This window comes from Erythrolamprus reginae, chromosome 9 (genome assembly GCF_031021105.1).
Source record: "Erythrolamprus reginae isolate rEryReg1 chromosome 9, rEryReg1.hap1, whole genome shotgun sequence".
NCBI lineage: Eukaryota > Metazoa > Chordata > Lepidosauria > Squamata > Dipsadidae > Erythrolamprus > Erythrolamprus reginae.
Window position 1 is genome coordinate 54741717 of NC_091958.1, and position 14092 is coordinate 54755808.

Here is a 14092-nt window from a genome sequence, read left to right on the forward strand (position 1 = left end):
AAACCCATGGGTATAAAAAAGCCCAGTCATAACCCTAAACATACACACCATTTGTGAGAGTCTAGGCTAAGATGATAGACATAGAAACATAGAAGATGGACGGCAGAAAAAGACCTCCTGGTCCATCTAGTCTGCCCTTATACTATTTTCTGTATTTTATCTTAGGATGGATATGTGTTCATCCCAGGCATGTTTAAATTCAGTTCCCGTGGATTTAACCAACCACATCTGCCAGAAGTTTGTTCCAAGCATCTACTACTCTTTCAGTCAAATCATATTTTCTCACGTTGCTTCTGATCTTTCCCCCAACTGACCTCAGATTGTGCCCCCTTGTTCTTGGGTTCCCTTTCCTATTAAAAACACTTCCCTCCTGAACTTTATTTAACCCTTTAACCTATTTAAATGTTTCGATCGTGTCCCCCCTTTCCCTTCTGTCCTCCAGACTATACAGATTGAGTCCATGAAGTCTTTCCTGATAAGTTTTATGCTTAAGACCTTCCACCCTTTTTGTAGCCCGTCTTTGGACCCGTTCAATTTTGTCAATATCTTTTTGTAGGTGAGGTCTCCAGAACTGGACACAGTATTATTCCAGCGCTCTATACAGCGGGATCACAATCTCCCTCTTCCTGCTTGTGATACCTCTAGCTATGCAGCCAAGCATCCTACTCACTTTCCCTACCACCTGACCGCACTGTTCACCCATTCTGAGACTGTCGGAAATCACGACCCCTCAATCCTTCTCTTCTGAAGTTTTTGCTAGCACAGAACTGCCGATACAATACTCAGATGGAGGCTTCCTTTTGCCCGAGTGTGGGTTGGGGGAGCCAAGTGGGAGGTTGGGTTTCTCACAGCTTCTGCCAGATAAACTTAGTTTGTGTTTCTGGTGCTGATAGTATGCAGGGAGCCACTTCTAACAGAGCGGCCCTGTCTTTAAACTGCCAGATGTGGCCACTGTCATTGGTTCGTCTTTTTTCCCATGACTTTCGAACTCTGAATTGCAATCCAGAGGGGAGATTAAGTCACCCGAACTGGAGCCAACGTGTCTGGCTGTTGACTCTGTTTTTTTCTTTCCTCCTGCAGTGTGTGTCTTCTCGGGGTGCTGGCCCTAACTGTGAGCTGGGGGTCCTTGGGGCTTGAACTGGCAGTGGCGGTGGTGAGTATTTTAATTTCAGCGGGAATTAAATGCCGGTGTAGGAGAGCTTTCTTTAGGGAGAAAGAAAGAAAGGGACAGAAAGAGAGAGAAAGGAAAGAAAGAAAGAGAGAGAGAGAGAAAGGAAGGAAGGAAGGAAAGAAAGAGAAAGAAAAGAAAGAAAGAAAGGAGAGAGAGAAAGAAAAAAGGAAAGAGAGAGAGAAGAAAGAAAGAAAGAAAAGAGAGTGAGAGAAAGAGAAAGGAAGGAAAGAGAAAGAAAGAAAGAAAGAAAGAAAGAAAAGAAAATGAAAGAAAGAAAGGAAAGAAAGGAAAGAGAGAGAGAGAAAGAAAGGAAAGAGAGAGAAGGAAAGAAAGAAAGAAAGGAAAGAGAAAATGAAAGAAAAAATGGAAAGAGAGAGAGAGAGAAAGAAAGGAAAGAGAGAGGAAGAAAGAAAGAGAGAAAGAAAGAAAGAAAGAAGAGCCTAACACCAGGGTGACACAGACATTTCCCTCGGTACCACCATGGGAAGTGTTCTAATCACAGCTTTTTGGGGTCTACACTATAAAAAAATTGGATTTCACCACTGGGCAATGGGTTTTTCGCCCTGTTCAAAATCCTCCGTGCCATCTGGCAGTCTTGCGTTATTCTGCACATCTCCCCAGGCTCACAAGTGTGATTTGGATTCCTCCTTTCTAAAATGCGTTGGGTCTTTTCCCCTGTGGGAGGCCCAAGATTTTTGCAGGGTGCATGTCCTGGGACGGGGACATGGACTTATCTTGGGTTTCCTTCACTCTTTTAGGGTTCCAGTGACTTTTGCATTAACCCAGATGCTTACGTCTCCAGGATGGTGGAATCTTATGGAGTGCTGAACGCAGGTATGGGTTATATTGCTGATAACAAGTCCGAAGAAATGGGTGGCTTTATGATTTTAAGAGATCCTGGCAGACGTAGGAGATTCCTAGAGAGGCCCCATATAGGCTTCTCCCTGCCTTTTCCGGCCCTGTTTCCTCCCAGGAAATTCCTAGAGAGGCCCCATGGAGGCTTCTCCCTGCCTTTTCCAGCCCTGTTTCCTCCCAGGCGATTCCTAGAGAGGCCCCACGGAGGTTTCTCTCTGCCTTTTCTGGCCCTGCTTCCTCCCAGGAAATTCCTAGAGAGGCCCCATGGAGGCTTCTCCCTGCCTTTTCCAGCCCTGTTTCCTCCCAGGCGATTCCTAGAGAGGCCCCACGGAGGCTTCTCCCCACCTTTTCCGGTTACAGTTTCAGAGACTCGGGTTTGTAAGTGGAAAATGGTTCTTGAGAAGAGGCAAAAAAAATCTTGAACACCCGGTTCTTATCTAGAAACGTTCGTACGTAGAGGCCTTCTTAGGTAGAGGTACCATTGTATATGAATGGCTGTTAAGTTGAGAGTTGGCGCTCTCCAGAAATACAGTTGGGAGGTTTAACCGTAGGTATTTTTTTTGCACGAAAACTTTGCATGAAAGCTAAATGAACTTGTAAGCTTTGTGTGCAAAACGGATGCACTTCCTGCGTCTGCTTCTTGCTGGTCAAAGTTCTGAGTTTTAAAATTGAGGGAGGAAGCACTGAACCAGCACTTTTCAGTTCCCCCAACAAACCGAGCCGTCCCGTATCTTGTAGGGGCGTTTTTGGGTTCCAGCCAGCTGTGGCTCCACACTTCCCGGCCCCTTTCAAAGAAATCACGCGGAGGCAGAGCTTTGCAAAGCCAACATAGGAGAATAAGGAAGGATCTAATGCTCACCACGGGTTTTGGACTGTTTCCAAGCCTGTGGTTTGGAGTTTGCTTTTTTTTTTCTTTTTCTTTCTCACGAGCAGAAGGGATGAAGCCTTGAAATGAATGTTCCTGTTGTTTTAGTTCCCGGTGCTTGGCCACTTTAAGACCTGCGGACTTCAACTCCCAGAATAGCTGGGGAATAGCTGGGGAAAGACCTGTGGACTTCAACTCCCCCTTTTTTTTGGCCTGGGGGTTTCTGGGAGTTGAAGTCCCGGAAGGTCTTTAAAGTTGGCTGAGCTTGGAAACCATATTTTAGTGTTCTTTTTTTAGAGGCTGATGCCTCCTAAAAGATGTTCTGAAAAACGTGGGTTGCCAAAAGGCCTACGGTCATCCTTCTTCAAGATATTTCTGCCTTTTCCAAAAGAGAAGGGATGGTGGAGAAAGAGGAGAAAAGAGAAGAGAAGGGGAGGGAGAAAGAAGAGGATAATGGAGGAGGGAGAGAGAGAGAAAGAATGGTGGTGGAGGAGGAGAATGAAAGGGAGAAGGAGAGAGAAAAGGAGGAGGAGTGGTGGAGAAGGAGGAGAGGCGAAAGGGAGGAGGAGAGGAAGAAGGAGGTGGAGGAGAAGGGGAGGGAGAAAGAAGGGAGAAAGGGGGAGAGAATGAAAGGGAGAAGGAGAGAGAAAAGGAGGAGAGGATGAAGGAGGTGAAGGAGAAGGGGAGGGAGAAAGAAGGGAGAAAGGTGGAGAGAATGAAAGGGAGAAGGAGAGAGAAAAGGAGGAGAGGAAGAAGGTGAAGGAGAAGGGGAGGAAGAAACAAGGGAGAAAGGAGGAGAGAATGAAAGGGAGAAGGAGAGAGAAAAGGAGTAGTAGTGGTGGAGAAGGAGGAGAGGCGAAAGGGAGGAGGAGAGGAAGAAGGAGGTGGAGGAGAAGGAGAGAAGGGGAAGGAGAAAGAAAAGGAACGATGGAGGATAAGGGAGGAAGAGGAAGAAGGGAAGGTGGTGGTGGAGGAGCAGAATGAAAGGGAGAAGGAGGAGGAGTGGTGGAGAATGATGGAAAAGGGAGAAGGAGAGGCAGGAGAAGAGGTAGAAGGAGGTTGTGGAGGAGGAGGAGGAGAATGAAAGAAAGAAGGAAAAGGAGGTGGTGGTGGAGAGGGAGAAGGAGGAGGAGGAGGAGTGGTGGAGAATGAGCAGATGAGAAAGGGAGAACGAGAGAAAGATGGTGGAGGAGAAAGAGAGAAGGAGAAGAAGGGAAGGGAGAAAGAAAAGGAATGATGGAGGAGGAGGAGAGGAGAGAGAGGGGGGAGAAGGAATGGTAGAGGAGGAGAATGAAAGGGAGAAGGAGGGAGAGAGACAGGAGGAGTGGTGGAGAATGGTGGGAAAGGGAGAAGGAGAGGCAGAAGAAGAGGGAGGAGGAGGAGAATGAAAGGAAGATTATTAGATTTGTTATATATTGTTTATTATTGCTGTGAGCCGCCCCGAGTCTACGGAGAGGGCGGCATACAAATCTAATAAATAAATAAAATAAATAAATAAGATGGAAAAGAAAAAAGGGGGGAGGGAGAAAGAGAGAGAAGGAATGGTAGAGGAAGAGAATGAAAGGGAGAAGGAGAGGCAGGAGGAAAGGAAGAAGGAAGCGAAGGAGAAAGAGAAAAGATAGAAGGAGAAAGAGAGGAGGAACAAAGCGACTTCCCTTTCTCCCAGGCTTCTATTTTTATCAGAGTAGATAATGTCTACGTACAGGAGGCTAAATTCCCAAGAAAGGGCAGCTCGCTCTGGTTTTTATAATGAAGCCGCTCTTCCTTAGAACACCCCAAGCCGCTGTCCCATAAGGAGGGGGAAAAAGAACACAGTTGCTGGAAATATAATTCAAAAGAGTCCCCATGCTTTATTATCATCATCAAATGAAGGCAGATGTGAAAATCTCCCGGGGGAGCGAAAAAAACGGGCACTCATTATTTTGGCACATTGATCGTGGCCCTTTGCCCTTCTCGGAGGAGCAAAATGAGCATCGCCAACCGAGCACATAGCTTAGGTTTAGGAGGGGGCTGACTTTTCGTGCCTGCCTTATCCACGTTTCCTGGTAAAATACACGGGGAAATGTTCGGAATTGCAGTTTTCCGACGCTATTCCATTGCAGGTTGTCCAATCACAAAACACATTTACTTCCGCAAGAGTAACATAATGTAACCGGGTTAGTTTTTAGTTTAGTTTAGTTTTATTGGATTTATATGCCTCCCCTCTCCGAAAACTCGGGGCGGCTAACAGCAATCATAAACAATATACAGTAATAATCCAATACTAAAATCGAATTTAAAAAAACCCCTTAATATAACAAAAAACCAAACATACATACAAACATACCATACATACAATTGTAAAGGCCTAGGGGGAGAAGGAATCTTAATTCCCCCATGCCTGGCGGCAGAGGTGGGTTTTAAGAAGCTTGCGAAAGGCAAGGAGGGTGGGGGCAATTCTAATCTCTGGGGGTTGTTGGTTCCAGAGGGCCGGGGCCGCCACAGAGAAGGCTCTTCCCCTGGGTCCTGCCAAGCGGCATTGTTTAGTTGACGGGACCCGGAGAAGACCCACTCTGTGGGAACTAACTGGCCGCTGGGATTCGTGCGGCAGAAGACGGTCCCTGAGATAATCTGGTCCGGTGCCATGAAGGGCTTTATAGGTCATAACCAACACTTTGAATTGTGACCGGAAACTGATCGGCAATCAATGCAGACTGCGGAGTGTTGGTGTGACATGGGCATATTTAGGGAAGCCCATGATTGCTCTCGCAGCTGCAGGGTTACCTACAAGCCTTGATCAATGATTCTCCATTGATCTTTTCTTTTTATAGATACTTTGAACTATTACCTGGTCTGTGGTGCTGGCTACCCCAATCCATTTCAGCAGGTGAGTGCCTTCATCTTGAAATATAGAAACATAGAAGACTGATGGCAGAAAAAGACCTCATGGTCCATCTAGTCTGCCCTTATGCTATTTCCTGTATTGTATCTTAGGATGGATCTATGTTTATCCCAGTCATGTTTACATTCAGTGACTGTGGATTTACCAACCATGTCTGCTGGAAGTTTGTTCCAAGCATCTACTCCTACTTGTCATAGGGGTCAAATAGATTAGGGGAAATTATTATTGCACTGGGATTGATAATGGAAGATACTTTCAATGAAAATTAAATAGAAAAATATGTTGCACTGTAATTATGATTTGCTAAATTAGAAGTGATATACAGTGTTCCCTCGATTTTCGCAGGGGATGCGTTCCGAGACCACTCGCGAAAGTCGAATTTCCGCAAAGTACAGGTGCGGAAGTAAATACACTATTTTTTGCTATGAACAGTATCCCAAGCCTTCCCTTAACACTTTAAATCCCTAAATTACAATTTCCCATTCCCTTAGCAACCATTTAGATTATTACTCACTGTGTTTATTTATTAAAGTTTATTTAAAAAAATATTTATTAAAGGCAGACGAAAGTTTGGTGATGACATATGACATCATCGGGCGGGAAAAACCGTGGTATAGGGAAAAAACCCACAAAGTATTTTTTAATTAATATTTTTGAAAAACCGTGGTATAGACTTTTCGCGAAGTTCGAACCCGCGAAAATCGAGGGAAGACTGTATTTGTAAAATGAAAAGAATGTCTTGCAAATGTTTCATGAGCCAACGAGGTTAACATCACCAGTGCTAGAAGGGAGCAGGGGTGGAAGGGTTTTATCATTGATGATGTTAACATCATTGGCTCATGAAATGTTTGCAAGAAAGCCACCCAGCTCAGTGGGTACCAAGGACCCCCCAGGCTAACCGGATTTGACTTGAAAGACTGAAATTATATTTCTGGGTTGAGCAGAAGCTGTCAGGAAGCCACAAAGCTTTGGTGGAAATGCAAGATGACGTTTTGGAGCTGATGAAGTTGGCTGTTAAAGAACATCCTACCTCTAAGGTAAGGCTGGACCTGGTCTTTCACATTCCATTTTCCTTCTGGAAAAGCCGGCAGTGATGCTAAACGTCTACCTGCCTTCTCAACTCACAGGAGCACCTGATTCGAATCCAGGAAGTGCTGAACTCCACAGAGGTCAACCTGCAGCATTTGACCGCTTTGGTGGACTGCCGGAGTCTTCATTTGGTGAGTCCGTTGGAAGAACGAGGTTGTCTTGTCAAACTCAACGACGTGACAATGGGTGGACTCCAACTCCCAGAATTCCCCAGCCAGGCAAGCTGGCTGGGGAATTCTGGGAGTTGGAGTCCACCAACCTTACAGTTACTAAGGTTGAGAGACGCTACTACTGTAGGGATGGGTGGCTGTGTTTGAAGGACATCAAGAAACGGATCTTCCTTCAAAGGGATTGGTTAGATTTTATGCCTTCAAGTATATTATTATTTATTTTTATTTATTGGATTTGTATGCCACCCCTCTCCGAAGACTTGGGGGCCGGGGCAGCTAACAGCAATAACAAGACAGCATACAATAATAATCCAATACTAAAAACAATTAAAAACTCATTATTATAAAAAACCAAACATACACACAGACATACCATGCATAAAATTGTAAGGGCCTAGGGGGAAAGAGTATCTCAATTCCCCCATGCCTGGCGGCAGAGGTGGGTTTTAAGGAGCTTACGAAAGGCAAGGAGGGTGGGGGCAATTCTAATCTCTGGGGGGAGTTGGATCCAGAGGGCTGGGGCCGCCACAGAGAAGGCTCTTCCCCTGGGTCCTGCCAAGTGGCATTGTTTAGTTGATGGGACCCGGAGAAGACCCACTCTGTGGGACCCAACTGGTCGCTGGGATTCATGCAGCAGAAGGTGGTCCCTGAGATAATCTGGTCCAGTGCCATGAAGGGCTTTATAGGTCATAACCAACACTTTGAATTGTGACCGGAAAATTAAAAAGTACGCTGCTCAAAAAATAAATAAGGGGAACACTTAAACCACACAATATAACTCCAAGTAAATCAAACTTCTGTGAAATCAAATTGTCCCCTTAGGAAGCAACACTGATTGACAGTCAATTTCACACGCTGTTGTGCAAATGGAGTAGTTGTGCAAATGAAATATTCCATGAGAATATTTCAATTCATTCGGCTCTAGGAGGTGTTCTTTGAGTGTTCCTTTTATTTTTCTGATCAGTGTATGCAAACTGTGGAGAAATAAATATATATATATAAAATAAAATATATGTAAAATAAATATATAAACTATATTCAAAGCAGCACGAAGCTTAACAAGACACTCAAAATATTACACGGGGTAAAACCCCAACTCAGAACAATCTACATATATATATATATATATTTGTTTTCGTAGATTTTCACGGGTATATGTATGTAGATTGTTCTGAGTTCGGGTTTTGCCCCGTGTAATATTTTTAGTGTCTATGCGACGTTTCGGTGAAATCACATTCACCATCATCAGGCTGAAGTTTTAAGCTTGGTGTTGATATATATATATATTTGTTTTCGTAAATTTTCACGGGTATATGTATGTAGATTGTTCTGAGTTCGGGTTTTGCCCTGTGTAATATATATACCGTGTTTCCCCGATAGTAAGACACCCCCGATTGTAAGACGTATCGGGGATTTCAGGGGGGTCGGCTAATATAAGCCGTACCCCGAAAGTAAGACATATGTCTTACTTTCGGGGAAACACGGGGGTAAGCTTCGGCTCGTTAGAGGGAGCTGTCGGCCGGAGACGGCGGGGCGTGCTGCAGCGAGCGACCTGCTCCTGCCTTCGCTTTCGCCTCCTCGAGAGCCAGTGAAACTTGCCGGCGGAGCCGAGTTAGCCGCAGGGAAAGCACCCGAGTTAGCCGCTTCCACGGGGCTTTTGAGAGAAATAACAGTCCCTCCTGGGGGAAGCGCTTCCTTCCCATTGGCGCTCTCTTCAGATCCTCCTCCCCTCGCTCTGGGTGAGCAGCGCGGCGTGGCGGCGGTGATGGAGGAGGAGGAATAGGAGGAGAACGAGGGCTAAAAAAGAGAAGTGCCAGAAGCTCAAACACGTCCGGGGGGCTCGCGGCCCCCCTTTTCTTCAGAAACGGGAGTCTCTCGTCCACCCCCCGCCCACCTCCCTCCGATATTTTCAGGCTCACGGCAGCGGGAGAAGCTCGGACCGAGGAGAAGCCCCCGGTTCCCATGCCCCGTTTGGCCACGCCGAACTGTAAAAATAATAATAATAATGGAGCGGGGAGCAAAATCCCGGCCGGAGCGTTGCAGCAGCTTCCTTTCGTTCAGCGACGGTCTCGGCCGCAGCTTCGGCGCCTCTGCAAAGATCCTGCACCCGCCGGGAGGTTGCCGCGCGAGGGGAGCAAGCCCATAGCCGCTTCCATCGCCGCTAGTTAAGGTGAGCTGAGGAAAAAAGAAATGGATCGCACACGCGAGAAGCATGGATCCCCCCCCCGGACTCGCGCCGTGAAAGTCACCTCAGCACGTTGACTTCCTAGAGTGATTGTATCCGCTTGTGTCCCGGGCAATTTTGCCTCACTTCGTTTTCAAAAAGACAAAACAAAACACCCATAATCCTCGTTCGCTCTTTGCCCGCGAGCGGCTCCGAAGCAGCAGCAGCGCCGGCTTCTCCTTTTCGCCGCCGGTCGCCTCTCCAGACTGACACCAACCCCCCGCTTCGAAGCGTCTCCCCCCCCAAGCGCTATCGCTGCGGCGCTTTTTTCCCCACCTCCCCACCCCCACCCGGCGGTTGCAGGATCTCTCCTCCTCCAGATCGCGTCGCTGGGAAAAAAGATCCGGGGAAAGTTTCTCGTTCGCTCTTTGCCCGCGAGCGGCTCCGAAACAGCAGCAGCACCGGCTTCTCCCGTTCGCCGCCGGTCGCCTCCCCGGTCGCCTCCAATATAAGACATACCCCGAAAGTAAGACAGAGTGGGGCTTTTGGGGATAAAAAGAAAATAAGACACTGTCTTACTTTCGGGGAAACACGGTGTGTGTGTATGTATGTATGTATGTGTGTGTGTGTGTGCGTGTATATATATATATATATATGTCACATGTTTTTTTTCTGAATTTGAAAATTAAGGGAGACTAGGATAGATCTATTTCGGCCTTATTTTGGCCACATCGGCTAGCCATACCCATTGGGACTTGAACCTGCAACCTTTGCTTTGTAAGGCAGAGAATTATCCTCTAGGCTACAGTATCCAATCCCTTCAGCTCTGCACCAGGGAAGGGTTACATATTTTTGTGTCGAATCACCCTGGTGTATTGAAGGAACATCACAGCTCCTTATTTGCCTCTCAGCCCAACCCAGGGCCATTTCCAAGGCAGTTAAATTTTATTGATAGCCGACAATTCTATCTGTATGTGTCACATGTTTTTTTTGCTGAATTTGAAAATCAAGGGAGACTAGGATAGATCTATTTCGGCCTTATTTTGGCCTCATCAGCTAGCCATATCCACTGGGACTTAAACCTGCAACCGTTGCCTTGTAAGGCAGAGAATTAATTTAATATATATGAAAAAGAAATGGGTGTTGAGAACAGAAGAGGGTGTTGACTGAAGAAGGGCAACCGAGTCCATTTGCAGTTCCGTTTTCGTGAAAAAATAAAAATAAAGTCCTGAACCACGTTTAAGACAGCACGTACCTTATGGAAGGATGCGCAGTCTGGTTCCTCCTCCTCTTCTTAACCTTCCTCATTCAACAGAGGAACTGAAACCGGTTCTGTGGTCAGCCTCATCTCCTACCCCGAGGCTGGTGGCCTTCAAAGTAACCTCTCGACATTGTCAATCCTTGTCCTTGGAGAAGGCCTTTCTGCAGAATTGGAGGAGGAAGCTGTCGAGGAGCCCTTCCATCGCACATCTTCGTTCAAGTCTTGGAAAAGAAGGATGTTGGTGGCTCGAGATGCCTTGGGCATGTTCTGTTCTGACAAGTCTTCTAAGATCTGATGTTGTTATGGAGAGGTTGCCCGGGAGGAAAACGCAAGGATGGGGTCAGAGATGCTGTTTTAACCTCCTCGTTGCCATGCAACGGCTCAGATTTTGCAGGGGAACGAAGAAGGCCCTTCGCAGGGATCAGGAGGGGCTACGCAACCACACTCCGCTTTGTATCTGCGGACAGCCCTCGGCTTCACCATTGTTTGTTTTAGTTTGTTTCTTCAGCAATCAAACCAGGTTTTATTCAAATGCGCTTTGCGGGGAAGAGCCTTCTCTGTGGCGGCCCTGGCCCTCTGGAACCAACTCCCCCCCAGAGATTAGAATTGCCTCCACCCTCCTAGCCTTTCATAAACTTCTTAAAACCCACCTCTGCCGCCAGGCATGGGGGAACTGAGATATTCCTTCCCCCTAGGCCTTTACAATTTTATGCATGGTATGTTTGTTTGTATGTATGTTTGGTTTTATAATAAGGGTTTTTAACTGTTTTAATATTGGATTGTTATATGCTGTTTTTATTACTGCTGTTAGCCGCCCCGAGTCTACGGAGAGGGGCGGCATACAAATCAAATAAATAAATAAATAAAATAAATAAATTTCAGCCCAGCTCAATTTTCAACACATCCATCATCCACAGCCCCTAAAGCCCTTCTGAACACTCCCATACCCCACCACTTTCAATCGGCAAAGAATTTTTTTTTATTTTTCACTCCACTCACAAATGCAATATAAAATACCATCACTATTAAATGGTATTACAATGAATCATTCATGAAATTATGGTATACATACCCAATGCTGCTTCCTTTACATTTGACATCTGGACAAAAATGGCTGCTCAAATTTCTTATATAATATTAATAAGCTGTTAGCTAATACACATTTTAAGCTGTTCCTAATTTGGTTTTTAGCCTGTTTTAGTTTGTTTCTGAAGCTACCACCCCACTGAAGGAAGTGACTCAACAACCCACAAATACATAAATGGTTAGAAAAAGTATTGAAGCCACATATATCCTGTCTCTACCAAAATAATATTTTGTATTTTATATACAGATAGATATAGATTACATGATTGATAGACAGACAGACGGGTGGGTAGGTAGGTAGGTAGGTAGGTAGGTAGGTAGGTAGGTAGGTAGGTAGGTAGATAGATAGATAGATAGATAGATAGATAGATAGATAGATAGATAGATAGATTAGTTAAGATAGATAGATAGATAGATTAGTTAAGATAGATAGATAGATTAGTTAAGATAGATAGATAGATAGATAGATAGATAGATAGATAGATAGATAGTTAGTTAGTTTAGATAGATGGATGGATGGATGGATGGATGGATGGATGGATAGATAGATAGATAGATAGATAGATAGATAGATAGATAGATAGATAGTAGATAGATTAGTTAAGATAGATAGATAGATAGATTAGTTAAGATAGATAGATAGATTAGTTAAGATAGATAGATAGATAGATAGATTAGTTAAGATAGATAGATAGATAGATAGATTAGTTAAGATAGATAGATAGATAGATAGATAGATAGATAGATAGATAGATAGATATTACATAATAGATATAAAGTTTGTTTCCCCAAAAATATCCTTGCAAACACCCCCCAATTTCTACCAACAAACCAGTCGAAGAAACCATAAACTAAGTGTCTGAGTATTGATCACATGACCACACAAATGCAGCAATGGTCGTAAATGTGAAAAAAACGGTCACAAGTCACTTTTCAGGATGCGGTTGTGACTTTGAACGCTCACTAAACGAACCATTGCAATTCGAGGACTCCCCGTAATGTATTTATATCTCCTTTTTAGGATTATGTCCAAGCTCTGACCGGCTTCTGTTACGACGGTGTAGAAGGACTCATCTACCTGGTCCTGTTCTCTTTTGTGACGGCTCTGATGTTCAGCTCCATTGTGTGTAGCGTTCCTCACACTTGGCAGCAGAAGAGGTGGGTGTGCAAAAAATAAAAAGTTTTGGATTATTTTGATTCCCGTAACCTCCCCTTCTTCCTTCGGCAGCGATTGTCCTCCTCCTCTTCTTCCTCCTCCTCCCACCCAAATTCCGAGCTTTTATTTCTTTCCTAATGGGTTTGCACGCATTATTTGCTTTTACGTTGATTCCTATGGGGAAAAATGCTTCTACTTACAAACTTTTCTACTTAAGAACCTGGTCACGGAACGAATTAAGTTCTTAAGTAGAGGTGCCACTGTATTCAGTTTGATACTATTAGGGAAAGGAATAAACATATAAATTAGCTAAGGTGTATTAAGCACTTAAAAGCTGGCCACAAATGGTATACATATATACATACATACATTCACATATACACACATACATATATATGTGTATATATATGTGTGTGTGTATATGTATCACATGTTTTTGCTGAAATTTTTAAAATTAAGGCCTCATCAGCTAGTCATACCCTTACTCGGATTTGATCCTGGGGCTTCTGCCTTGTAAGGCAGAGAATTAACCTCTAGGCCACCAGATCTGATCCCTTCAGCTTTGTACCAGGGAGGGCTATATGTTTTTTCTGTTGGATCATGTATGTATACACACACACACACACACACATATATATATACATACATATACATACATACACATATACACGCATACATACTGTATACATATATATACATATATACTGCACAAGTCAAAAAGTGGGCAGGGGAAATATTGACTGACCCCTCGCATCCTGGACACAAACTATTTCAACTCCTACCCTCAAAACGTCGCTACAGAGCCCTGCGCACCAAGACAACTAGACACAAGAACAATTTCCAGAATGCCATCACTCTGCTAAACAAATAATTCCCTCAACACTGTCAGACTTTTTACTAAATCTGCACTTCTATTTCTACTAGTTTTTTCTCACCCTTTCCCTCCCACTTAGGACTGTATGACTGTCACTTGTTGCTTGTATCCTAAGATTTTTATTAATATTGATTGCTTCTTCATTGCTTATTTGACCCCTAGGACAATCATTAAGTGTCGTACCACATGATTCTTGACAAATGTATATTTTCTTTTATGTACACTGAGAGCATATGCACCAAGACAAATTCCTTGTGTGTCCAATCACACTTGGCCGATAAAAAAAAATTATATTCTAAAATTCTATATACATATATAATTCTATATAATTATAAAATATATAATTCTCTGTTTTACAAGGCAACGGTTGCAGGTTCAAGCCCCAGTGAGGGTATGACTAGCTGATGAGGCCAAAATAAGGCCGAAATAGATATATCCTAGTCTCCCTTAATTTTCAAATTCAGCCAAAACATGTGACATATACATATATATGTAAATAAGGCCAAAATAGATCTATCCT

General features: G+C 44.3%; 1 protein-coding gene across 2 annotated transcripts in view; it reads left to right on the top strand.

Annotated features, from left to right (window-relative positions):
* The window catches only part of TTYH3 (tweety family member 3), a 74483-nt gene that overhangs the window by 31089 nt on the left and 29302 nt on the right, over positions 1-14092 (top strand). For both annotated transcript variants that reach the window (XM_070761354.1, XM_070761353.1), the window contains exons 6-11: positions 1081-1153; positions 1930-2005; positions 5702-5757; positions 6717-6809; positions 6900-6992; positions 12564-12700. In XM_070761354.1, coding sequence (XP_070617455.1) covers positions 1081-1153; positions 1930-2005; positions 5702-5757; positions 6717-6809; positions 6900-6992; positions 12564-12700 — 528 coding nt within the window. The remainder of the gene's footprint in view (positions 1-1080; positions 1154-1929; positions 2006-5701; positions 5758-6716; positions 6810-6899; positions 6993-12563; positions 12701-14092) is intronic.